This window comes from Bos indicus, chromosome 5 (genome assembly GCF_029378745.1).
Source record: "Bos indicus isolate NIAB-ARS_2022 breed Sahiwal x Tharparkar chromosome 5, NIAB-ARS_B.indTharparkar_mat_pri_1.0, whole genome shotgun sequence".
In the NCBI taxonomy this organism is placed as follows: Eukaryota; Metazoa; Chordata; class Mammalia; order Artiodactyla; family Bovidae; genus Bos; species Bos indicus.
In genome coordinates this window covers 82,113,167-82,140,714 of record NC_091764.1, presented here as the reverse complement: position 1 = coordinate 82,140,714, position 27,548 = coordinate 82,113,167, and the positions used below count along the sequence as shown (strand labels likewise).

Below are 27,548 nucleotides of genomic sequence, written 5' to 3'. Positions count from 1 at the left end.
GATCAGGGAGAGGATAATTAGGGAGTTTGGAATGGACATGTACACACTGCTGTACTTAAAATGGATAACCAATAAAAACCTACAGTATAGCACATGGAACTCTGCTCAGTGTTATGTGGCAGCCTGGATGGGAGAGGAGTTTGGGGGAGAATGGATACATGTATATGTATGGTTGAATCCCTTTGCTGTTCACTGGAAACTATCAAAATTGTTTGTTAATTGGGTATACCCCAATACAAAATAAAAAGTTTAAAAAGGAAAAAAATAAAGACTTGGGCAATGTCAAAATCACTTATATAATTCAGGAAAGACATATGAATCCTTTGGAGATAGATGTGGTCTTCCATATGAAATTATAAGCTACTTACTAAAAAATAAGTAGGCAATGAATAAAGTGGGGGCAAAGTGAGATGATGTAAGTTTTAGTCACTTGTGATGGTAACACGGAAAGGTGATGGACTTCGGTTAACAAGCTGGGTATTGTGGAGCCATGTATTGCGTGGAGGTACCCAAACTGGAAGTCAGCAAACGAATTATCTACTAGCATAGTTATGGCAAAACAAGATGAAGCAAATTGCCTTGACAGATTACACATTGGTTGCTTGATCGCTTGGTAAATACAGTATCATCTGCATGGAGGATCTACATACACATTGGTTGCTTGATCGCTTGGTAAATATGGTATCATCTGCATGGAGGATCTGCTTCATGGGATCTGTAGCATTGGAAAATGCCTTAAAGCAGCAAACACCTTCCTACGGCCCTGCAAATTATCTTCACAAGGTGAAATAAAGAGAAAGACCACATATTTTGTAGAAGGTGGAGATGCTGGCAGTAGAATAGACCAGATCAACAGGTCTTTTGAACTAGGGTGTCTACCATGATTATTTTTGTAATCTGATCAGTTAATAAATAGTGACTACTTTCAAATTTTAAAAAAAAGAAGAAAATTTCCCCTTCAATTTGTTAAACTTGAAAAAAGCAGCTACTACTACTACTACTAAGTCGCTTCAGTCGGGTCCGACTCTGTTCGACCCCATAGACAGCAGCTCACCAGGCTCCGCCATCCCTGGGATTCTCCAGGCAAGAACACTGGAGTGGGTTGCCATTTCCTTCTCCAATGCCTGAAAGTGAAAAGTGAAAGTGAAGTCGCTCAGTCATGTCCGACTCTTCACGACCCCATGGGACTGCAGCCTACCAGGCTCCCCCGTCCATGGGATTTTCCAGGCAAGAGTACTGGAGTGGGGTGCCATTGCCTTCTCCGGAAAAAAGCAGCTAGAGGGGAATAAACAGCCTTAAACTCACTTATATTACTTTCACTTCAAAGTGGCACCAAAATCTATTATTGTTCTCTGCTACACACCACCCCCAAAACTTTGTGGCTTGAACCACAACATTGGTTTTGCTGATGAATCTGCAGTTTGGGCAGGGTTTGGCAGGAACACCATGTCTTTGCTCCCCTGGACATCAGCTGGAATGGTGAGAAACCTAGGGGCTTGAGTCATTGGAAGGCTACTCTATTCACGTGTCTGGTGGGTGAGGCAGACTGTTGACTAGGACTTTAGCTGAGACTCAGACTGGAACAACTACATGTGATTACTTAGCTTCCTGTCGTGTGGTGGTGGGTCCTAAGGATGAGCATCCCAAGGAGAGGACTGGGCAGATTTTACCACCGTTTGTGACTTATTTCAGAAGTCGTGTAGAATCTCTTCTCCTATAGTCACAGGTCCATCCAGATTCAAAGAGTGGGAACATAGACTCTACCTGTTGATGAACAAGTGCCAATATCATAAAAATACATGGGATGGGATATATTGGGGCAACCATATTTGGCTGTCTGACTCCAACAATTTATATCCCTCTCCCATGGAAAATAACATTCATCCCCTCTTCAAAAACCTCTCAGCCTCATTCCAGTTTGGCATCAGTATCCCTGGGTCTTGTCATACAGATTAGGTCAAGTTATAGATGAAGCTTTTTGGGTACATTTTCTTGGGCACAGCTTTGTGAATACCATTCCATTCTATTTAAGGAACCTGGAACTTAAAGGACAAGCTGTCTGTCCCCCACACATCCAGCATACAGTGGTGGGATAGACATAATGTAGCTGCTGTAGGCACTCCTATTGAAAAATAGGGAAATAAAAGGCACACCTGTGTCACTAGTCCATAGCAATTCCATGGAGCCTAGTCCTCTAGGCTCTTGGCTTCCTTTTGAGCCATCCTTCTTTTTAATAAGAAGAAGCCTGTATTTGCAGATGAGTAGTTTTCCGTTGCAGAGAAGGCAATGGCACCCCACTGCAGTACTCTTGCCTGGAAAATCCCATGGATGTAGGAGCCTGGTAGGCTGCCGTCTATGGGGTCGCAGAGTTGGACACGACTGAAGTGACTTAGCAGCAGCAGCAGTTTTCTGTTGCGTGTCCATTTAGGTCACAAAACCTTCATTTCTTCTCATTTTCTACTAGCTATATTCCTTTCAGTCTAAATTAATAGAATATGTTGAACATTTAGAATTTCTTATGAATCAATGTATAATTCACTCCACTAGATAAAATCATATCCACAAATATCTTCACCAAAAAACCTTCACAACCTTAGGTTCCCTGTGAGGCCACTGAGATATCCCTTTATCTTTAAAGTTTTTTGACCTTTTTGAAAGGTTCAAGGAGAGCACCACCTCAAATTTTCCTCTCTTAACAAAGCCACACCTGTGGCTTCATCTTAAGGCTGTTTTCCTGACAACACCTGTGCTTGATCTCTGCCTTGAAACCATTTCTTAATTTTAATATGTAGTGTTCCATCTAGGGAAACTAGGAATGAGAAACAGTTTGATTTTTCAATTAAATCTTGGCTCCTTTATATTTAACAGATCCTTCTTTGGCCATCTCTCTTCTAACATTTTATTATAGGAAATTGTGAGAAGGAATCAAATAGCATCTTTACTTAAAATATGAAATTTCAATTGAATGAGAAAACAACATTTCTCTTAGCTGAAATGTGTCATTAAAAAGGTATTGATGAGAAGGGGAATTGCATGAAGGTAGTCAAAAGGTACAAAGGCTATTAGTAAGTACTAGGAATGTGATGTACAACGTGAGGACTACAGTTAACACTGTGTATTGTGTATTTGAAAGTTGATAAGAGAGTATATCCTAGAAGTCCTCATTGTAAGGGAAAAACTTTTTCTTCATCTATCTATATGAGGTAATAAATGCTAATTTAATTAAACTTAACTATGCAATCATATAAAGTGGCTAAACTTTCACAGTGGCTATATGTCAGTTATTGTTCAGTTGCCAAGTCGTGTCCAGGACTTTTCAATCCTGTGACTTGCAGCACTCCAGGCTTCCCTGTCCTTCACTATCTCCCAGAGTTTGTTCAAACTCATGTCCATTGAGTCGATGATGCCATCCAACTGTCTCATCCTCCGCTGCCCACTTCTCCTCCCACCCTCAATCTTTCCCAGCATCAGGGTCTTTTCCAGTGAATTGGCTCTTCGCATCAGGTAGCCAAAGTATTGGAGCATCAGCTTCAGCATCAGTCCTTCCAGTGAATATTCAGGGTTGATTTCATTTAAGATTTACTGGTTTTTTAGTCTCCTTGCCGTCCAAGGGACTCTCAAGAGACTTCTCCAGCACCACAATTCGAAAACATCAATTCTTTGGCACTCAGCCTATTTTCTGGTCCAGCTCTCACATCTGTACATGACTACTGGAAAAACCATAGCTTTGACTATCTAGACCTTTGTTGGTGAAGTAATATCTCTTCTTTTTAATACACTGTCTAGGTTTGTCATAGATTTTTTCAATAAAACTGATAGGAAAAAAACCTAAGGAATTAGTTAAGGAATAAGAATTATTTTAGAGGGAAAAATTCTCTAGTTGTTAAATATTTACACTAAAAGAAAAAATCCTGTGTGATGGCCACTACATGTGCTCCATTTGTTGAAAGCAGCTGCTGTTCCATATGGGACATACCCGGATAACCTCATATCTTTACAAAAAAAAAAAAGTCTTCACTATGTGAATTGCAGTTTAATGACAGATACTAAGTTTGGAACAAGAATGATTTTAGGCTGACTGAAGATGTTCAGCCACATCTTTAAAGGAAAGTCAGGAGGGTAATTTGAGGTTGGAGTGAAAGCCCTAAATTTTTAAAGGAAATCTAGAAAATGGGTCAGTTTGCTAGTGCAGCTATTTTTCCCAAGGAAGTGAGTGCACATCAGAAAATGGGTATGGTGGTTAAATAAATTGCCTGGAATGAATCATAAAGATTCAAACGGAAAAAAGTGATAATGAAGTAATCTATTTTATAATAATATGACTTGTTAAGGAACAAAATTCAGCTGGGTAAATTTTAAAGATCTCTTGGCTTTATTCAGTGATTCATGAATCCAGCAGCATTCCATCAACTGTTACAGTCAGAGTGGAGCAGAAAAGGGATGTCTTACTTGGCCTGTGCTGATTGGTATAACGCAGGGTTATTCCCTTACATAGAATAGAGGTCTTGGGCCCCAGCCAGGTAACTTGTGCTGAACAGGAAGTGCTGACTGGTTGACCTAGTCCTTCCTTGTCTTGGAAAGCTGAGCATAGGAAATGTAGTTATGTACAGGCTTGCTAATATAGGGCTTAGCATGAGTGACTCCATCTTGTGCCCAATCTTTAACAGACTTCACATTTTATAATTTTTTCTAGTATCACAGGATGGGACTGTCACTCAGTAACTGAAACAAATCTCACAAAGCTGTTTTTATTGCTTATTTAAGTAAGTGAGTTTTTTGGTGGGTCAAGGATATTGGGCTTTCAGTGGCAGAAATGAGCTGGCATCAGTTGTGTGTGGTTGTGAAGGTGAGGCTGTTGTTGACTGGTTGGCACTCAGAAGTGTGTTCCTGCTGTGGGTCTGTACCTGACTAACTTACTCCCAGAAGCCAAGAGCTGTCTTGGATTGGTTGACTTTCAAAAGTGAGTTCATTAAGGCAAGTTTTTTTCATTTTATACTGGAATTTTTTTTTTAAGTGCTTCATTTATTTCTTCATGGTGTGGATCACAATCTAACTGCTCTCTGGTTGTCAGAAATTACTGAAAACCAGTGTTTAGAAGGCCTTTCACAAAATCCATCCTTTTTAGAATATACAAAGCATTTAGGGGAGAAAATGTATTATGCTTTTTGTTGTTTTTGCTATAATATTGTTACTACTAAGCTTTGTGTTTTAAGTAGTGTAGCCACAAAATCTATTGTAATTTGTTTTAATGACACTTTTCATCAGTTCTGTTAACTGAAGTTAGTTAACCTGTGCACATATAAAATAATTAAAGTGAAAATAGTGCTTTGTTTACAAAACTCTTTAACCAAATTTCATCTACAATTATTGCAACCCTGTAAGGTAGGCATTGACTTTATCATTTTACAGAGGAGAGAATGAATGCACAGTTAAGTGACTTGCCTAAGGTCAAGTTCGCTTAGTCAAGTGTGTCAGGGCCAAGATGTCAATCAGGGCTTAACGTGGTTAGGATTTACTATTAACTTTCTTAATGGTATTTATTACACCTTCTTCTCAATATTCAGTGTCTTCTTCAAATGTGCCTTCAAAAATTACCTTCTTCTGAATGTTTCCTCTGGTTACCACGTCTGGATGTTTATGTCCTAAAACCATTTTATCAATATAAGGATAGAGTTCTAAACACAGGTGTATGAAATTTTAGCAATAGACCACTTGTCTTATTTATCTCTTTGTTACTCTGTGGCTTATGTTCTGTTTGTTTGATGGATTGATTTGGGGTTTTTTATTATTACATTACAGTTCCACACCAGCATCTTGCAAGTTTCAATCCCTTCATTATTGCCAGCATCTAAAGGCTTGGAAACTTCTGAAAAAGCAAAATTGCCTTCTAAGCCAGAGACTCCATTTGAGGAGAGGTATGTCATTTATGACCTAACACTGCAATATGAGTACTCAAAAAAGTAGATCCACCAAAAGCAGGAGTGGGCTGCATTTATTTATAGACATAATCTTTTACCCAGAGAAGCAAGAAACAGCAAGACACAGGCCAGGGAGCCCCACAGCAGTTCTGTATTATTAAAATAAGAGGTGTGAAGCAGGAAGTAACTGGAGGTTCGGCCGGGGAAGTATGCTGATCAGGTTAGAGAGGGAACTTGGCTTGTATATCCTAGGTCCCAGGTGGTCATCAAAGGGCTGCAAGGAGAATAGCAACAGTCATGTTCCTGAGGCTATTTGAAAGATGTTGTCAAGGAGCCAAGACAAGGATCCGATAGTCTCTCCCTAGGCAAAAGGAATGTGGGGGGAACGTGTTCCCAAATTAATTGCCTAATCTTCCAATCAGACTAAATAAAATTAAGTAAAATATCAAAAGAGAGAGAAGTAACTGTTTTTGCACAATTTTTTTTTATTGACAGTTTTGTTCACTTGGAATAGTCTTTTTTTTTTTTCATGAAACTCATCAATTTTTTTTTTTACAATATTTTAGTGATGAAATTGGTTCTGCTGCTGAAACTCAACTGTGTGATAGTCTTGCGTAAGTTCTGTTTTATCAAATGTGGAAAATATGATTGCTGCTTGGGACACAAAAGTGTCTGTTACACTAACAATGACTAGTATTAGAAGCAGGTGACCCTGAGGCCTGCATGAGTGAATGCAGCCGTAATGACCAGAGAGGGTGGGGGTCGGGGTTGTGAAGAAACAAATAAATCCTTCTCTTTTACCATTATTTCATGCCAGCTTTCTGCTGATCTTGAGCCTTCCTTCATCAGTTTCCATGTGAAGTTCAGTGCTTTAAATTTCATTTTTGTACTGACCTATATTTTGAGTTGGAGAAGGAAATGGCAACTCACTCCAGTGTTCTTGCCTGGAGAATCCCAGGGTTGGGGACATGACTGAAGCGACTTAGCAGCAGCATATTTTGAGTATGTCTGTCAGAAAAGCATCACAGCAGCTGGTAAGGCTGCCATGGTATTTCATACTTTCAGCTTAGTAAGCTGACCTAATGGCTACATTTATCCAAGTTAAAGTCTGGATGAAATTAGGAAAATATTTTCAGAGCTATACTCAAAGCTGAGATCTTTTTTCTCCATTATCTTTTTATTTATTTGGTAGTTGACATTTCTAGCAACTTATTTACACATAAATACATGAGAAATGCCTTTTAAAAGTTTGTTAGTATATTCCATTATTCTGTATTTTAGAGCAAAGTTATTTATTCTCTCTTGTTTTTAAACTGGTCAGATATTCCTGCCTTCACTTTCTGAGTAACAACAGCTGCATATAATTGAATGCAACTTATGAGAAGAGCAAGACTTTCCCAGGTGTTCACACTGTCACTGTGCCTGGGTTTTAAACGAGTTATTATCGCAACAGGGATTCCTCTATTATGCTTGATTAGGGCTGTAAAATAAAGTGCTTTGCCAGACTCAGAAAACTGATTCCTTTGTGAACTGAAAAGTAATACTTTTTCATCCTTTATTTTCATTAGAAGGATTAATATAAAAAGTACACAACCATTTTAAAAGTTCCTGGTGTAAATGTGTATGTGCAAAGCATGCACCACTAGCCTGTGGAAAACACTGGTTTATTTTCAAATATTGACATCACAGGATAGTCCTAAGTGTTTTTCCAGCCATTCTAACGTGCGCGGGACAGTTAGAGTTATTGGCGGGACAGTTAACCACCCCTGCTTTTAAAAGAACTAAACATTATAATTTAGTTAAGCACATAAATGACTGTCTGAATCCAGATTTTCTTTTATTACCAGGATTCCATTCACATGCAATTTTAGTTTCTTTCCAAGGCATTCTCCTTAGAAGCAGTGGCACCAGAGCCACTTACTATTAATCATCATTATTATTGTTGTTATTTTTAGAACTTCAAGTTTGCAGAAGTCTAGCAGCCTGGGCAATCTGAAGAAAGAGTCATCAGACGGGGTTGGTCCTGTGTTTTTTCTGTCTGTTACCCTGAGGCGAAATATTTAGGAATCTTCATCTTGTCCCATTTGTGGTTTCAATAATGGAAAAGTATTAGATGCTGCAGTTAATGATAAATATTAAGGAATGTGAGTGTAAAGGGTTGAAAGTAGTACCTAAAGTCAAATGTGGAGACATTAATATTGTAGAAAGTAAGTAAAGATGAGGTTTTGTAGCCCTGAAATAGATGTACATTTATTTTAATTTGTTGAATTATATATGAGAAATTCTAAATCGATTAATTCCTATAACAATATTTAACCACTGTTGTTGTTTTGAACAGGAAAAGGAGTCTATTCCAAAGCCTTCAGAAGTAAGTTTTATGTCCAGATTACAGTGTAGAAATGTTTGAGAGTTCTAATACATGCAGCAGACTTCTTAATACATAATGCATAAGATTGCTTAATACATTAGACTACATAAATGTCTCCCATAAAGCAAAATTCTCAGAACCTGCAAAACATGCCAAATGAATGAAGTTCAACACAAAAGGTCACATATTATATGATCCCATTTGTGTAAAATACCAGAATAAGTAAATCCATTGAGATAGAACACAAATTGGTGATTGCCAGGGGTGGAGGAGAGAGGATGGGGAGAAACTGCGTAGTGAATAAGGGGTTTTACTTTAGAATGATGGAAATGTTTTAGAACTAGGTAGAGGTGTTGGTTGCACAATACTATGAGTGTGCTAAATGCCACTGCATTGCTCACTTTAAAATAGTTACTTTTGACTTCGCTGGTCCAGTGATTGAGACTCCACACTTCCAATACAGGAGTCATGGGTTTGATCCCTGGTTGGGAAACCAAGATCCCACAAGCCATGTGGCGCAGCCAAAAATTAAAATAGTTACTTTTATGTTATATGACTTTCATGTCAATAATAACAAAATAAAGGCGAAGCTCCGAACTCTTGGTTATGCTACTTGATGACAGTAAAAACCAAACCTGGGTTTCCTTACACTTCACAAAAAGCCCTTCTTAGAAAGATCACCAGCTGTTTGTATTATATAACCAGTGTCTATCCACAGCAGACATTCTGGTATTCTTAAGGCAACATGGGTTCTGGCTCTTCTTTCTTCTGTTTTTCAAATGTTAACCTTGCACAGGTCACAGTCTGGTAAGCACACTCTCTCCAGATGCAGTCTCTCGACTGTTGGCTCTTACTGCCTTGACTCATGAGTAGGTGTAACTGACAAAGCACAGAAAGTAGATCAGTCACAATTCAAGTCATTGTTCTTTTTGTTTTGCTAATTCAGTAAGTGGTGTGACATAGAGCATTGAGACGTAGATAACAGAATCACTGAATTGTGGCATCTGTACATGTTTAGTTACTATGAATGGTAGAAATGTAGAGAAAAATATCCACCTTAAAAGCTTGTTTCTCTCTGCCCTTCTCTCTTGCCTTTCTCTTGCCCTTCTCTCTATTTCTGCAGAAAAGAGAGAGAGGACGAGAGATGTTCAAGAAATGAGAACATGCAGACAAAAGAATCCTTGGATAATACTAACACAGTATAATTACCAATTTAAATAAGCAGAAAGCTCAAAATTAAGTTACAGGCAGACCTCGGAGATATTATAGGTTCAGGCCCAGGCTGCCACAATAAAGCAAATATTGCAGTGAAGTGAGTCACACAAACGTTTTGGTTTCCCAGTGCATATAAAAGCTATATTTACACTATACTACCATAATCTATTACATCTGCAGTAGCATGATATGAACAAAAACCACCTACATACCTTCATTAAAAGGTGCTGGAAAATGCTAACCATGATCTGAACCTTCAGCAGGCTGTCACCTTTTACAATAGTAACATCAAAGGTCACTGATCACAGATTTCCCTAACAAATATAATATTAATGGAAAAGTTCGAAAGATTGTGAGAATTACCAAAATGTGTCATGGGGACATAAAGTGAGCACATGCTGTTGGAAAAATAGCACTAATGCAGGGCTGCCACACACTTGCAGTTTGTTAAAAACACAGTATCGGCAAGACACAATAAAGGGAGATGCAATAAAAGGAGGTATACCTATATTTAAAGCCACAGTTAAAATTCTTGATAAGGATTTTGAAATATTGTGAGGATCTGAAGTGGCTTCTGAATCAATCGAGATAAATTTAATTTCAGTGTATTTTTTTAATGGTTAATCATATTTGAATGTATCACAGTCATTGAAAACTGGTAATCCATGTTTGGTAACTTGCAGGTGAGATATGAATATAACCCAGAATCCCATTTCAAAATTAGATATCTTAAATAGTTGCTGATTGTGCTTTCATTTTATCATTAATTCTTTGAGAGGAAATATTTAAACTAACTGGAGTAGAAAGTTCTTATACTGCTGGTATAGAAGTTCAGGACTAATGTCTACTTTATAGAATAATTACATTATATTGGGATTTTATTGTTGTAATTATAAAGACTGTGAACTATGTCATAACCAGGTCTTTGTCATGATTGTTAGGAAAGTAGGAAATCTACTGCTACTCCAGTGACGTAATGTTTTATCTCTGTGTCTTTGAGGGAATGAGGCAAATAAAATTAAAATAAAATTTGAGAATGTCTATATCTATCCTAAATACTTAAAGCCCTAAACACACGGATTAAGATTGGTGATGACCATGTTTTTGTTGCTGTTCCTTAAGTAAAAATCAGAATTGACTTTTTAAACTTCTAACAGGACATTTGACATTCATAATGAATGTGTTCAGTAATCCTTTTTTAACTAAAGTCACGTGTGTAATGTATTTGGTACTGCCATGTACCAGTAATTATGCATGTTCATGCTGTGTTACATTCATCGCTATTTCTCTCTCAGGATAAAGCTCCGGTAGAGAGCAGTCCCTTTGGGACCCTCCCTCCCAAAGCTCCAGGACATGATGCCTCTGGGGATGACAATCCCTTTGGCACTCGGAAAGCCAGATCTTCCTTTGGTCGTGGTTTTTTTAAAATCAAAAGTAACAAGAGGACAGCAAGTGCGCCAAACTTGGGTATGTGTGGCCAAAATGCCATTTCCTTAATTCTTCCAGAGTCAGGAAAAGACCAATCTCTTCCCTTATTCATCTATCTGTACATTTCTTTTTCTCAGAAATGAAGGTGAATGACTTGGGGGGAAAAGTTAACAAAAAATGCTTCCACAGGCTTAATTCAGAGGTAAAGATAGCTTGGTGTGGACTCTCTCACTCTGCTCCCTGTTCTGGGTGTAAACTTAGAGGAAAAACCAAAACCCGTGGCTCTCTCTGACATCATTACAAACAGCTTCCCATCTACTCTGAAAGCGGATAAATTCACCCCATATTGACGCTGCTAATAGAGTCTGTGTGTAACATTGGAAGCACAGTGTGGCGCCCCGTCTCCCTGTGCATTTTGTGAGTAGGAGTTTGATCTGTGTTTCATTTTGTCATTCCCCTGTGTTTTCTCCATTGGGCTGCGTGTGATTGTGTGCATTGTTGGGATTTCTGAAGATCGTAAACGAAGTGCCAGTGCACCCACCTTAGGTACCGTACCCCTGCATGCCTGCCTTTGCCAGCGCTGTGCTCCCAACCCAGCTAATCCCTGCTCTTGGCATCTTGATCTCTAGACAGCGAGCTGGCAGCATCAGAAAATGGAGTCCTCTACTCCAGAGGATTCCTTCCACCTTCTGCTCACCAGGACTGTCTGTAGAGCCTCCTCTTCTAAGCCTAAATGCTGCTGTAACCCATGCTAATGGCACCTTGCAAGCAGCTCTGTGAGGACCTAGATGTGCCCAGCGGCCGGCAAAGTGCAGGGCAGGAGTTTCCTGGCGTCATAAATCCAGCTCCTTCACCCCAAAGTACATCACATCACACTAACTCCCAGGGCCTTGCAGCTCCTCCTCGATGGTAACATTTCCCCAGACTCCAGAAAGAAATGTTTTTAGCTGAACAGGTCTGTGGAAGACACCAAAAATGATCATTTTAGACTTACTTCTCTTAGAGGAACATCCTTCTGACATATTACTTTGAAGATGGAGGTGACATTTAGTTACAACAATATCTGAGGAATCACCCCCAAAGTGATTTTAGGAGAGGGAAAGCTCAGTTTTCCTTTTTAAAGAATACAGTAGTACGGAGGTTATCCTCAAAATAAATAAAAACAGGATGCTTTTAAAATTAGGAAGAGCTGGGCAGCATTTTCAGAGACCCCAGTACCTCTATCATGGCTGTAGGGTTTGAATGGATAGATTCCTTTGGATTTTCCCAGTAGGTCCTATTGTCTTGTATAGGTATCCACATATTAATATGGGTCAACAAAAGTGACTTCTCTCTCTTCATAGCCTTAAATGTCCAGCATATACACAGGATGAATGAAAATGATCTATCCAGACAACTGGTCTCAAATGTGTTTGCATCTTTCTTAGGAGAAATGTATTGTTGATATTGAGAGGCCAATCAATGCTGCTTACCATAACCTGTAATCACAGCTCTGCTTCATAGACAAGTCAGCCTCTGCAACTGTTAGATCTTGCTGAAACACTGTCCCTGTGATTTTTGTACAATTTTTACTTTGCTCTGTAAAAGTGCATATTCTCACATCGAGGAATCAGCATCCTTGTGTTTGCTAGTGTGAGATCGACAGCTAAACAAATGAGGAGAGTTGATGCTGGGAAGTCTGAGGATAGCAGATTTGGGTGTTATTCTATTAAAGCAAAATCAACAGGCACTAGTTTCATATCAAAAGAAAAGTTTTAATAAGAAAAATTTATGACTATCCAGTTCATTCTTTTCTTAGTTCTTGGAACATAACAGGTTATAATTAAGAATAAATTTCTTAAGAATTCCCAGAACTTGGTAACCAATTTGATTTAAATGCCAAAGGGGAGAAGGGAATGAAAAGAAAATGACAGAGAGGTTAGACTGGAGTAACAGGGAGAAAGTTACCTGGTATTAATGAAATATGAAATAAGACAATGTAAAAGAAGACTCTCAGGAAAATTGGGTGGATTTGTTAAGTCCCAGGTACTCTTGGCACATCAAATTGGGAATATCCACTGACATTCAGATACTGAAGCTGGGGAGAGAGATTATTAGGCTCAGAGATTCTGATACCAGTTGCTTTGTTCATGAAATGAGCAAAGTCATCATTTCATGCTGAGCATAGAGTGAGTGAATCTGTCAAAAGATCCTGCAGAAGGAACCCAGGAGAGAATCTTGGAGTGAAAGAGGAAGAGAAAACAGCGCTACAGCAAGGAAACTTTCAGATGACACATCTAGGAGCGTGTCATGTCAGGAAGCTAAAGGAGATGATGGCTTTGTAGGAAGTAGTCAACAGTACCAAGTGCTGCAGTAATTTCGAGAATGATTTCATTATGCATTCAAATCAGTTAAGGAAAGAGTATGGTAATGTTATTTTACCTTTGATCTCAAAGAATATGTAATTCCCATGTTAATAAACTTGATACACAACAAAGTAGATGGTAGAGTAGGATGTAGATTTGTTTTCCATTTTTAATATTTGCAGGGTGCTCTTTCTAAGTCACTGGTTTATAGATCAACAGAAGAAGAATTCTTAACAGTTGCTTAAACCGAGGAGGTTAACATCTAGGCGTGTTCATCCCATATTTTAAAATTCATCAAGTGTGTATTCTGTTCTTGGAATAGCTGAAACGGAGAAGGAGACACCGGAGCACCTAGATCTGGCTGGTGTATCTTCTCGGCCGAAAAATTCACAGGGAAGTAGTCCCTTCCAGATGTCTCCACCATCTCCAGATTCCAAAAAGAAATCCCGGGGTATTATGAGACTCTTTGGAAAGTAAGTAACAGAGCTTTGTCCTATATGTGGCTCAAATGTAGGGATGATTGGGAAACTGGCTAAAAATGGTTATAGGGCTTTTGTGATCCTTTTACAGAGGGAAGGTTGTGACTTGGGATTCATTAACTCATTGAGTCCCAATGTTTAAATCCAAATGTCTTTTCTAACCATACATACATAAGCATCAGTTTAAAATGTTCAAATTAAAGTCAAAGGTGTCTTCAGGTCTAATGTGCTATGTCTTCTTTACAGACTTAGGAGAAGTCAGTCCACTACATTCAACCCAGATGACATGTCTGAGTCTGAATTCAAAAGAGGAGGGACAAGGGCAACTGCGGGGCCCCGATTGGGTTGGTCTCGTGATTTGGGACAGTCTAACAGGTAGGAGCAGCCACATGAATGGACATTTGCATCACCTCCCAAGCCTCAAGGTCTTGTGAGCATCTGCAGTGTTGTTATTGACCCTGGGTTAGACAGCTGAATCCATTGCTTACTGCTGCACCTTTGGAAGCCTCTGTCATCTTTAGAGCAGTGCCGTTTGGCTGTGGTTAATGAGGAACTATACAGAAGGTGAGGGCTCTGTGAGCTAGGCGAGTAACCTGAGCTGAAATGTCAGCAACATCTGTACTAGAATGGCTCTTGGATTTAAATTTTACATAAAAAATAATTATAGGAACTCTAAATCGTAGCTCTGGAAAGATGGGAAAGTGTAGTGGTTAAGAAAAGCATCTACAGACTTGTGGTTGCCAAGGGGAAGAGGCGATGGGGGAGGGACGGAGTGGAAGTTTAGGATTAGCGGATGCAAACTATTATATATATGATAAACAACAAGGTCCTACAGTATAGCACAGGGAACCATATTCGAAAGCCTATAATAAACTGTAATGGAAATTAATATGAAAAAGAATATATATATATATATATTTATATATCTGAATTACTTCACACCAGAAACTAACACAGCATTGTAACTCAGCTATAATTAAGGGGGGAGGGGAAGAGAATAGGTTCTAGAGATAGAGTGCTTGGACCTGATTTCTGACTTCACCACTTCTTGTAAGCTGAGTGACCTTAACCAATTACTTTCATGCTCTCTGCCTCTGTTTCCCATAGTATGAATTAGTACTTACCCCAAAAAGATGATTGTGATGATTGAATGAGTTAATATGCTTTAAGTATCTAGCAAAAAAATAACTGTTCAGTATACATTAACAGGGCTTCCCTGGTAGCTTAGTCGGTAAAGAATCTGCCTGCAGCACAGGAGACATGGGTTTGATCCCCGGGTCAGGAAGATCCCGTGGAAAAGGAAATGACAACCCACTCTAATATTCTTACCTGGGGAATTCCATGGATAGAGCAGCCTGGCGGGCTACGGTCCGTGGGGTTGCAAGAGTCAGGAACGACTTAGCAACTAAACCACCAAACGTTAACAGTTAATAGATTCTGTGAAAGCACTTAAAAGACATACATTCTATCAGAATTCAGTTCATCAGGACTGTGTAATGTTTTATCTGTTAAGACTCTAAGAACTTTTCCTACACCTTTATCCCAGTTTAGGGCTGGTTTGGAACTGCTCCACATTCTTGCTAAACATCAAAGGGTGTGGTTGGCAAACATATAGCACAAGTCATGATACTAAATCTTTAAAAAGAGAATAGACTTAAAACCTTTCACACATGGTCCCTCCCACCCAGGCAGAACAGTGGGCACCGGTTTCATCAAGGAGGAGACTCTTTGGCCTTCTTCAAACACAGAGCAGTCTCGTTTGCCATATGTTCTCTTGTACACAGTAGAAGAGCTCTTTGTGCTGTTCTAAAAAGAAATTTTCTTGTTCATTGCCCCACTGTTTTTTTCCAAACAAGAATGCTATTTGTAAAAATTGCATAAGAAGCTAATACAATATTGTAAATCAACTAGATTCCAGATTAAAAATTAACTTAAAAATAACAAAAGAAAGCAAACATTTACTTTGATTGCACTATCTCATACTCAGGAATGGCATATTGCCCTCTTCTCATTGAATACCACGTGGAGAGAAATTGTAGTTCTAAAGTTAATTCAAGTTAGACTTGAGTTTCCTTCAGTCTGATCTAGTGTTCTCTGAAGACTCAACCTCTAAACAACACTGGTTGATACTAGTATAATACCTTGATCAGTGCATTTAACTCAGTCTCCTTCCATAGAACATGGTCTTGTTAAATCATGTTGAATCTTTTGTGGCTTTGTTTGACACAAGGGAGCATGCATCTCCCTTATGAGGAAGTATCATTTCCTTCACCAAATACATCCTAAAAATTAGACTTTTCATAATCAGATGGGAATCTCTGTATCTATTAAACATGCAGTTGTTCTGCCCTCATGATAAGTTACAGGATTGACTTTGAACTGTTTTTTCATATAATCGTTCATTTTCCCATAGTGACTTGGATATGCCATTTGCCAAGTGGACCAAGGATCAGGTTTGCAGTTGGCTGGTGGAACAGGGTTTGGGGTCCTACCTGAATTCTGGCAAGCACTGGATTGCATCTGGCCAGACACTTTTGCAGGCTTCTCAACAAGACCTAGAGAAGGTGAATGCCTCTATTTTGTTTATACAGTGGAGACAGAAAATGTGAACATAGGCTTGTTTTATTTTCCAGAAAGGGAAGTGAGTAGGGCTAGTAAGTACTCTGCAAAAAGCTTGAGTTCCTGCTTTGTGCTTATTTTATCTCATGGACTTAAAAAGGGAGGACCTGGTCTTAATGATTCCTTTGAGATACTTAAGCCACTGGGCATTTTAATGAAAGAATAATTATAGAGCCATAATCATAAAGTTTCAGTTAATATTCTCAAAACCATTCTGTGGCTTTATCATTGGTCCGTCTTCTCAACGTAATATGTGCAATTCAGTTGTACTTTGCACAAGGGAGAAAAGCCCTACATTTTATGCCTAGTTATTTAACATTTCTTCCCAATTATTTAACATCTGGTGCAAAATAAGAGTGGGCTTCCCAGGTGGCGTTAGTGGTAAAGAACCCGTCTGCTAATGCATGTTAGATATAAGAGATGTGGGTTTGATCCCTGGATTGGGAAGATGCCCTGGAGGAGGGCATGGTAACCCACTCCAGCGTTCTTGCCTGGAGTATCCCCTGGACAGAGGACCCTGGTGGGCAGTAGTCCATAGGATCGCAAAGAGTTGGACACAACCGAAGCGGCTTAGCACACATGCACGAAATGAGAGTAGAATTGGTGTTATGCATCCTACAGTTCCAATCTTGCAAAGGAAGGAGCCTAGTGGGAATATCTAGAATACCGCTAAATCAACTGCAGTGGTCTTGGCTTTCCGGGAGCCTTTTGTTCAGCAACATTTTATAGCCGGGGTTAGTATTCTGATTTAATGTAATTACTGAGTCTTCAGTACTAGCTTGATTTTGGAGGTATTGGCATCCTTTGCCAATGGCCGCCATCCTATGTTGACAGAGCTGTAATGCCAGTGTTTCTGTTTACTATTTCAGGAGCTTGGAATCAAGCATTCCCTTCATCGAAAGAAACTCCAACTGGCACTGCAAGCCCTGGGATCTGAAGAAGAAACCAATCATGGAAAGCTGGATTTCAACTGGGTCACTAGTAAGAGGTTTTCAATTCATGGATGAGTGTGTATAAAATTATACACACACCCACACATACACACACATATATAGCTGCTCTTTCTTTTTCATCACAAGAACCGATGTTCTGTGGCTCCTTAACGGAACTCATTTCTATCCATAGGATGGTTGGATGATATTGGCCTCCCCCAGTACAAGACCCAGTTTGATGAAGGACGGGTAGATGGTCGAATGCTTCATTACATGACTGTTGTAAGTGACTCACTCCTGGGGTTTGGGGAGGCTAAAGTTACCTTTCTCTGAAAAACACAGAAATCGAGTAAGCAAAATACAGTGTTTTCACAATGGTTCCACCAGATTTTGAAGGTATTGCTTTAACTTGAGGAGAGGGGCAGGCAGAGTTTTCTAAGTTGATGTTATGGGATTTGGTGATTGTAATAGGCTTGGGAAATTCTGAAACCCTGACTTAAGCTACATAAAACTTTATATATATTCAACAATGTAGACCTTGATGTGTACACTTCTGAATGGGTGCATTTTATGATATAGAATAACATCTCATAAAAAGATTTAAAACTGAAAGTAGAGTTTTGCAACCCTGGCAGTTTCTAAGTGGTACACTTCTATTAGTAGTGACCACTGGAAAGGCTGCCCTTCGGACAGTACCGTTGGAACTGTCTTTTCCCTTCCTTCCCCTTTTGAGAACTATTTCCTGAAACCCCCTAGCCCTTCTCACTTCAGCCCAGTTCTGCTGGAGTGAAGAGGAGACAGGTAAAGGTCGGGCTTCACTCGGATTCCTTCCTTACTGTTGTAAGGCTATTTCTAGCCTTCTGTCCAATGCATAGAAAAACTTTTCCCCACTTTACAACAGCAGGGAGAGATGGGTTGCAGGAGAACTTGTTCTAGACTTCATGGTACTAGGAGTGTCCTGCCTAAGATACTTTTTTTTAAATGGCTTTTTTGTGGTCTAGGATACGGATCCAACTACCACAAGTATCTTTTTTTTTTTAAGACAGTGGAAACTGTTAAATTAATTTTATTGACTTGGACCTTGCTGTGAAAGCTGTTAAAAATTGCTCTAATTACTTTTGAACAAAATTTTTAAATTAAATATGAAAGTCTTGTAGTATATTTTTCTCTTAATTTGTATAAGAATCATATACCCATATTAACTTTCCTTTATTTTTATATAATAGCTTTATTTTTTAATTGGAATATAATTGCTTTACACTGTTGTACAGTTTCTACTGTATAACACTGTGAATCAGCTGTAAGTATACAGGTATCCCCTCTGTCTTGAACCTCCCTCTCCCACCCGCATCCTACCCCTCTAGGTCATCACAGAGCATTGAGCTGAGCTCCCTGTATTATATAGCAGCTTCCTGCTAGCTTTCTATTTTACACATTGCAGTGTATATATATCAATGATATTCTCTCGATTCAGACAAGTACCTTTTTAAAATAAGTGGAAAGTTTCAAAGAACTGATTTATTTAGGAATTTTTCAATATCAAAGAAAGTTGGGGTCCAGCTCATTTTCTTCTCCATCACTGAAACAGAAGTTTGAACCACGGTGGGTACATCATGTAAGGTACAGGTAAAATAACACCAGCGTGTGGCTTGTTGCACACTTACTTTGTGCCAGGCACTCTGTTAAACTCTTTACTCATAATTAATGCTCAGGTCTCAGCAGTACTCGAGGTAGCACTCTGTTATCCCAGCTTTTAGATGAGGAAACAAAAGAACTGAGAAATCAGGTAACTTAATCATGTTGCCACTGTTAGAAGGTAGTAGAAAGTCAGAGTGCATTTGTGGCTGTTGGCCTGCCTATTTAGGTATGAGGATGTTCATACTGAGAACAGTGTGAATGTGAGCTGTGAGAATTTGCTCACCTGAGAATGTGAGCAAATTCAGACTGAAAATCACAAAAGGCAAACATAATTTTCATGTCTATGAAAGAATAAATTACCTTAGAAGATTTGACCGCAGAAATCCTAAGTCATAAAAAAATCTGTTTGTCTGTATGTCCTGTATTGAATCCTGGATCAGAAAAAGGGACTAGTAGAAAAACCGGAGAAGTCTGAGTAAAGCCTGGGTTTAATTGAATTTCATTATTGTCTGTGTTAATTTCTTAGTTTTGCTGACTATCATGGTTATATAGAGAATGACATATAGAGTTAACATTAGAGCAAGCTGAGCAAAGGGTGTGTGGGACTCTCTACTATCTTTGGCAACTTTTCTGGAAATCTAAAATCACTTAAAAATAAAGGATTTTTTAAAAATCCTCCCCTCAAAAAAGTGTGTTTTGATTTAAAAGAAAGTGGTCCCTACTTTTAAAATCCCTTAAACTAAAATAATGTTTTATTTACATTGTAAACACTATGCATTTTGATTTTTCTCTTCAACCTGACAGACTTCAGTTGGTTGAGAATAGCCCATGTGGAAATGTTTTGAATAGGTGTCTCAATCTTAGATTAAAATATGGTAAATGCCCTTTCTAACTTACCATCAAGCACTGCTTTTAAGAAGTCAGTCTAATAACACTAAGATATAAATCAACTATACTCCAATATAAAATAAAAGTTACATTTGAAAAAAAAGAACTTAATCTAGAAAAAAGCTCAGGAAATTATTTTTGCTTGGATCTAAGCTGTCTTATCATTTTATTTTAAAAATATCTCTGTAATAGGTTATTTTTCCCATATAGGAAATGTGTTCTTGAAGTTATGGTTGCTGGGAGGAAGGATGAGGGGAAGGGACAGTTAGGGAGTTTGGGATGGACATGTACACACTGGTATACTTAAAATGGATAACCAACAAAGACCTACTATAAAGCACATGGAATTCTGCTCAATGTTATGGTGGCTGGGGTAGGAGAGGAGTTCGGGGGAGAATGGATACATGCATATGTATGGCTGAGTGCCTTTGCTGTCCAACTGAAATTATCACAACATTTTAATTGGCTATATCCCAATGCAAAATAAAAGGTTTTCTTAAAAAAAGAAAAGAAATGTGTTTTCTGTAAGGTATGCTAAAGTGGATATTTTCCTTATTTATTTTCTGGGTGTGTTTGGAAGTAGACTGGTACTTACCTTGACACTGCCTCCCCGTATCACCTTCTTGTAAAATACTTTGTTTTGGTGTGTTTGAGAAGTTCCCTATAGCCACAGACTGGTGAAAATTATTCTTAAAGGAATTGCTTGGTGATATATGTTGGTACTTACAATGTCTTCATTCCTCTTCTCTCTCTACCTCTCACCAAAAGCTTTGCATTGATTAAGATAGCTTTTCCCAAACTGTTCATATTTTCTGCTGGATAAGGCACAGTAATCTAGAACCATAGATTTCTTGATGCTGGGGGATGGTATAACTGGAACAGTCTTCTGGTTTCCCTCCAAACTGCGATGTGCCTCAGCTCAGAGAACCAGCCCTCAGTCATCAGTGAAAATCACTTGCACTCAGTTATTTGCTTTATCAAATCACGTCAAAGCAGGTCACTTTTCATAGTGGCTTAACTACTGCTTTTCACACTGTGTGTTTCAGAGCTGTTTGGGCCTAACATCTTCCCTCAGTAGAAGAGAGATAAACAGGTAGAAATCAGCTTCAGTTGGAACAATGTGAATTTTGGTTCTCTTCTATTAATATATTGGGGTCCTGGAGAAAATTTTGTTCAGAACAGGAAAAAGGGTTCTGTTACCAAATAAAAACTTTGAAAAACCTGACAGGCCTTTGAGGCCTATTGGAGGGGCCCTTCTCCTTTTACTTGAGTTTTCTGAGATCCTCCTGAGAAGGTGCTCCTGCCATCTCAGTTTTTTGTTTTGTTTTGCAGGATGACTTACTGTCGTTGAAGGTCGTGAGTGTGCTCCACCATCTCAGTATCAAAAGGGCCATCCAGGTCCTAAGGATCAATAACTTTGAGCCAAACTGTCTACGGAGGCGACCCTCTGACGAGGTAGCACCTGAGGCTGAGATTTCCGCAGCCCGTCCTTTCCATGTTTGTGACAGTCTGGGTGGAGAAACCAAGACCTATTTTTTTCTTCTCGGCACCTACATAGAAGGGAAACTGGCTCCCTCAGAGCCTCAAATCCAGCCTCATTTACTTCTTAGGCTTTGTGTTTCTGTATTCCTTCCTTTGGCCTTCTCTGGTGGCTCAGTCAGTAAAGAATCTTCCTGCAGTGCAGGAGACCCAGGTTCAATCCCTGGGTTGGGAAGATCCCCTAGAGGAGGAAATGGCAACCCACTCCAGTATTCTTGCCTGGAGAATTCCATGGACAGAGGGGCCTGGTGGGCTACAGTTCATGGGGTCGCAAAGAGTTGGACACAACTGAGTACACACTCATTCCTTCCTTTCCCCCACGACGGGTCTATCTGTGTAACTGAGCTGTGTTTTAGTTGTACTTCCTCCTTTCTTGGGTACATTTTATATTTCTGCCTCCTTAAGCCACAGAGTTAAGTCTCACTATAAAGACTTCCTTTCCTGGAACACTGCTTTACTAGTATGTAAAAAACTTAAAACTCTGGGACATACATTCATTAAAAGAGAGTTCAAGTTAGCAAACAACCTTTTCACCTTTACGCTAAACTCCTCTCCATGAGGCACATTCTTTACTTTTTACTTTATTAAAATACTGAGTTTATTTCACATTATATTCTTATCTCCCCACCATTTCCATTTGTCTGACCATCAGTACTACCATATCCTATCATAACATGGCATACATACTTAAAACCTGGAGTTGCATCTTTACAAACTAAATTGGCATTATAGATGACACATTGTTGGCAATGGAACCTAGACAACATTTATCAGATACGACAGAGAAAGTTCTCACCCTTATAAAAAGGACAGCTAGATACCAGCTGTTGCAGACATGAAATAAGATGGAAAATTTTAACAAAATGTTTAAACTATGTTCTTAAAGAGACTTCCTCCCCTGAGGCAGGCTCTTTAGAATTGGCAGGCAGGTCTAATATTTGGAACCCCGTAGTCAGTGACTAAAGCTCTGGGTGGTGGTTTGTCCCCATAGAACAGCATCACCCCATCAGAAGTTCAGCAGTGGACCAATCACCGAGTGATGGAGTGGCTGCGCTCCGTGGACCTGGCGGAATATGCCCCCAACCTCAGAGGCAGTGGTGTCCATGGTGGGCTCATGGTAAAACTCTGCTTTCATTTAAAATTGACTCCTTATCATTTTGTTTCCATTAGTCTAATGAGTGGGAGATTATCAGTTGCTTGTCATAATCCTGAAAGTCATCTAACTGAACCTTTCTGTGCCATTTCTAGTGAATCTTTACTTTCAGAGTATTCTTCCCCATATTTTAAAATTAATGTCACCATATAATCTAGATTGAATTTAAACTGATTTCTCTTTTACTGTCTTCACTAATGTTGGATAACATCTGGCCATCGGCTTGCATACAATCATATTTTAAAACCTTGGGAGGGGTTTTAAATACTGCATTGCTGCACCTTAATGTTACCCATTCCGGTGTTCTTGCCTGGAGAATCCCAGGGACGGGGGAGCCTGGTGGGCTGCCGTCTTATGGGGTCGCACAGAGTCGGACACGACTGAAGCGACTTAGCAGCAGCAGCAGCACCTTGATATTGCATAAGGAGTCGATTCCCAAAGGTGCCACTTCAGAGGTAGAAGCCCCAACTTTGTAATGCTTGGGTGTCAGGACCAGCCCTGCTTCTCACTAGCTTAGGCAAAACAAAGAAAAGATACTTAAATTGAAGATCAAAGTCCACAGTTTGTCTGTCCTCACCAGGCTGTCAAGAGAGTCATTGGAGATAAGTAAATGAAAGAGCTTTACCGACTATAAAGCGCGATCCAGGCATGTGTGATCCATGGTGCCTTCAACAATCTTATTTTTTCCTGTAGGTTCTAGAACCTCGTTTTAACGTAGAAACAATGGCTCAGTTACTGAACATCCCACCAAGTAAGACCCTGTTGCGAAGACATCTGGCCACTCACTTCAACCTTCTGATCGGTGCAGAAGCCCAGCACCAGAAGCGGGATGCCATGGAGTTACCAGATTATGTACTTCTAACCGCAACCGCCAAAGTGAAGGTTGGTTCAAGCTCCTACCATTTTATAATTGCCTATAGCAAAGACTCAGTCTTGGCTGTTACCTGGCTATCCCATTTTCATAGGTTTTCTAAGTTTTGTGAATGGGTTGAAGGTAAATGATTCTTTAAGAGTAGTTAGGAAAATGCATTTTTGAAGGCTTCCTTCTGGAGGGATCTTTGCTCAAATCATTTATTAGAGTTAACAGGAGTGAAGAACATGATGTTGGCATCTACCATTGATTTTTTTGCCAATGCGGAAAGTCCATGTCTTGGGCCCAATATTGATTGCCGTTATCCTATGGATAAATCAAGCATAAGAGGAGGATTTTTTTTTTTCTCATAAATAACCAGACTTGCAAGTTAGGAAAGGATACTCAAGCAATGTTTCAAGGTAGACCAGCACAGAGTAGATATCTTCAGATTTACCTGGATTCATGGATCATACCAAGTTTAGATCACTTTTTATTTTTTAAATCACTCTTCTGTGAACTCTTCTAAGTCTGTTATATCAATTAAATTAATGTGAAGATAGGGTTTATCAGTTCCTCCACAAACGTGGCTCCTCCACTAACCCCTTTTAAAAGAAAAAAGAAAAAAACACTCCCCCTACCCACTCAATACTTTCTCTTTAGCTCCCTTTCTCCCTTAAAAAAATGTGTCAGATTTGAAACCTCTGAAAGAGTCTGTTGTATATAAATTCTCAACATCAGCATCTCCTTTAAATACAGTCTCAGGTACTATCCAGTGAAAAGATGGATTTTTTTCTTCTCTCAAAGTTTTCTCCCTGAAAATGAGGGCTTCTTTTAGCAGTTACTGGTATGGATAATCATAGCCTCGCTCAAAAAGAATATACAATAATGGCTCTTTCCTGTTTTTGACCTTGCAAAATTGGATTCAGCCCTCATTCAGAAATCTCATTGCATTAAGGTCAGTCACAATTAAGGCTCTTGGCTTTTCACAGTGACTACCCAGCTAGTGATGTGAATAAGGAGAATGAGCTTAATTTTCTGAGATTCATAATGAGGATCATTTATCATATTTGGGTGTTAACCAAATGCCTGAGATGTCTTTGTTTTTCTTATACCCAGTCATCGAATTGCTTTTCTTGGTAGTGTGAATACTTAAATTATATGTGTTTCTGGTCCTTTGTCATGTGAGTTTTATCAAGTCCCTGGTTGTTTTTGTTTGTTTTTCTTTTAAAGCCAAAGAAGCTTACCTTCAGCAATTTTGGGAACCTGAGAAAGAAGAAACAGGAAGATGGGGAGGAATATGTTTGTCCGATGGAGTTGGGACAGGCATCAGGAGGGACATCTAAGAAAGGATTTAAGCCTGGTTTGGATGTACGCCTGTATGATGAGGATGACCTGGACCGATTAGAGCAGGTAAACGTGACACCATAGGCCTGTTTCAAAGTTCTTTCACTGTTTGAAAACTTTGTGTGCTCTCTACTAACTAAAGATGTTTTCTTCAAATACCTAATAATAAAGATAATAGTAAGATAATAACAAGCACTTACAGATTGTTTGCTACATCCCAGGTACTAGCCTAAGCACATTACATGTATTAATATTCAGGGTATCCTAAAACATAGGGAGCATTGTTATTCCCATTTTAGAGATAAGGAAACTGAAGCATAGAATGCTTAAGTAACTTAAGACAGAAGAGCTGGTAGAATTGCTGGGATTCCAGCCTGCCAGGCTGGCTTCAAAGCCTGTACTATTTACCTATGTTATGCCTATCTCAGTATTAAGGAAATCTACATACCAAAACAAGTCAGGAATGGACACCTCTTACTCCTTAGCCTTTTCAGTATCAGGTCATGGATCTGAGTATTGCTTTCAAATGAATATTCTTTGGTGCCATTGTCAACATCAGAGCTTTGGGCTCAATGTGCCAGCAAAGTGTTTTTCTTCTCATTTTTAATGTCCAGTTGCAGTCGTAGGAGGAGATGGCTTCGGAAGTATTCTGTTGCTCCCACCCCATTCTGTGCCACTTGCACTGTTTCTTCTTAGACTTGTGTTCATTTTGCTGCATTTTTCTTGAAATTGTGCAAATGAGTCTGTCATGTCGTGGTGTGTTCATTGCAGATGGAAGACTCAGAAGGGACAGTGAGACAGATAGGTGCATTCTCTGAGGGCATCAACAACCTAACTGTAAGTTGTAAAACGAATTTCAAATATTCTAAAAATAAGCTTGACAGTCACCCCAAAGGGGACTGCCTGTGTAGTGGAGAGCTCAAGGTGCCTGGTGTGTGTGACTCCCACCTCCTTGTCTTCCAGCACATGTTAAAGGAAGATGACATGTTTAAAGATTTTGCTGCCCGTTCCCCCAGTGCCAGCATCACCGATGAAGACTCGAACGTCTGACCATAGCACCTGGATGAGAGCAGGGAGCCCTTCGTCTTTGTTCCACTCTATTCCTCGGACACTCACAGTATCTGCAGCAAGCCACAGGCTGTGTGTTGTTTATCGTTCCCACTTCTCATGTGGAAGTGGAGGTGGAAAGCAGGGATTAGGTGCTAATTCTAAAGTTGCCATGACAATTGAGACACTGGTGAATGAGAGTATAATTGTTTCTTCTCTATTTAATGTAAAAAAAAATCTGTGATATATTATATTTAAAGTGTTGCATTTAATATGAGTATTTTACCATAGTCTTTCCATCCACATTCACAGCATGGAGGATTTGGGAAGCAGTGACCAGTATGTGAATGATTTTTTGTCACGTCGATGTGATAGCACTGCGGCCCTCGAAGCAGGATGTTACATGCTTTCGAAATCAAATTGTGGAATTTCTTAGGCGTTCAGTGTGTCCACTATATGCCAGCCACACCTCCACTTGCTTCTTTTTGTCCTATTTTTATATATTTTTCTAAATATATGTATATACTTAGTACATAGAAAATAGAACTTTTATTTTGTAACATAAGGAAGATGGTAAAAAGATCACGTTAAAAAAACACAGTGAGCAAAATTTTTGTATACCAGCTGTTTCTTGAAGAGGTCCAAATGATATTTCTGTCCCCCAAACTGAACTCTAATGATGTTGATCATTCAGACTAAATTAACATATGTGAAATACCCCTTCTTTGATGACACTTCACAAAATTATTGAATAGCTTTTTAAAAATTTCAGCCTTAGTCTTGGATCCTCTTAACTCATAAGGAAGAATCTGAGGGACATTTTAAGTGCTATTAACCTGAGTGTATTCAAGAAACTCCCCCCAAATTTGTAGAAATAATTCCTGAAGAAACCAAAACAAAACCCTTTACAGTATTAAGCTTCTTATCTTCCTCTTTGCTAAACATATCATTGCATCAAAATACTAACAGTCTGCCTAATGTTATTAATTGCACATTTCTCAGACTATTAGCAAATGGATTTTTTTTAAAGCTGATTACTTGTCTGAACATTTTGTCTCAGACTTCAGTAACTCAAAGACTGCAAAATTAGTTTCATAATGGCTATAGTGTGATGATAAAATGCAGTTCATGTTTTTCTGTAGCACAGGGCCCAAATATTCTTTATCAAGAAAATTGAAAGCTGCAATAAAAACTGTTATTGTGTTTATTATTTTCTAGAGGTATCAGAAAAATATCCAATTTTTTGTTCACTACTATCTCATTACTTATGATAGTCAGTGGTGGTAAAGACAGGTTTTCAAAAATGAGCGTAGGGTGGGCAGTTCAATATATGTCTGAAGACTTGCCTAATAAACTATATTTGAATGTCAGTGGCATGACCTTTCAAGTTAGCAAGTTTCCAAGTTTCTTATCAAGGAACCCTGTGATACTAAATTACTATTTATTCATAATTAAAATGACTCAATGCTAATAATATTTTTGGTCCCTATCATGCACTATTTGGTAACTGTATTAGACTCTTTGTGTATTTGTGTTTTATTTTAATGTGAACATATGTCACCATTTGAAAAACCATTTGTTATTCAATCCTGGTTAAAAATACTAGGAGACTGTTACAGATGCCAAATATTCCTTATTCAGGACAGTGTAACATCACTGATGATATGTGATAGGTTAAATTTTTTTGATGATATATATCCTTTTTACAAGATATTTACACTGCTGGTATTACCATATGAAAAGAAATAAAGTCAATTGATAACTGCCTCATATTTTTATTGT

General features: G+C 38.9%; 1 protein-coding gene across 10 annotated transcripts in view; it reads left to right on the top strand.

The window, feature by feature from the left end:
* Positions 1-27,538, top strand: part of PPFIBP1 (PPFIA binding protein 1) — a 205,837-nt gene extending 178,299 nt beyond the window's left edge. For 6 of the 10 annotated variants that reach the window (XM_019961411.2, XM_070789913.1, XM_070789914.1 and 3 more), the window contains 17 exons: positions 5,800-5,915; positions 6,485-6,532; positions 7,874-7,934; positions 8,257-8,286; positions 10,797-10,968; positions 11,443-11,475; positions 13,597-13,747; positions 14,000-14,128; positions 16,167-16,317; positions 17,242-17,353; positions 17,498-17,586; positions 21,163-21,285; positions 22,361-22,486; positions 23,216-23,404; positions 24,606-24,785; positions 25,491-25,556; positions 25,683-27,538. In XM_019961411.2, coding sequence (XP_019816970.2) covers positions 5,800-5,915; positions 6,485-6,532; positions 7,874-7,934; positions 8,257-8,286; positions 10,797-10,968; positions 11,443-11,475; positions 13,597-13,747; positions 14,000-14,128; positions 16,167-16,317; positions 17,242-17,353; positions 17,498-17,586; positions 21,163-21,285; positions 22,361-22,486; positions 23,216-23,404; positions 24,606-24,785; positions 25,491-25,556; positions 25,683-25,769 — 1,863 coding nt within the window. In that variant the 3' untranslated portion in view covers positions 25,770-27,538. The remainder of the gene's footprint in view (positions 1-5,799; positions 5,916-6,484; positions 6,533-7,873; positions 7,935-8,256; positions 8,287-10,796; positions 10,969-11,442; positions 11,476-13,596; positions 13,748-13,999; positions 14,129-16,166; positions 16,318-17,241; positions 17,354-17,497; positions 17,587-21,162; positions 21,286-22,360; positions 22,487-23,215; positions 23,405-24,605; positions 24,786-25,490; positions 25,557-25,682) is intronic. The other 4 variants (XM_019961414.2, XM_019961417.2, XM_019961418.2 and 1 more) reach the window with 2 other exon arrangements.
* The last annotated feature ends 10 nt before the right edge of the window (positions 27,539-27,548 follow it).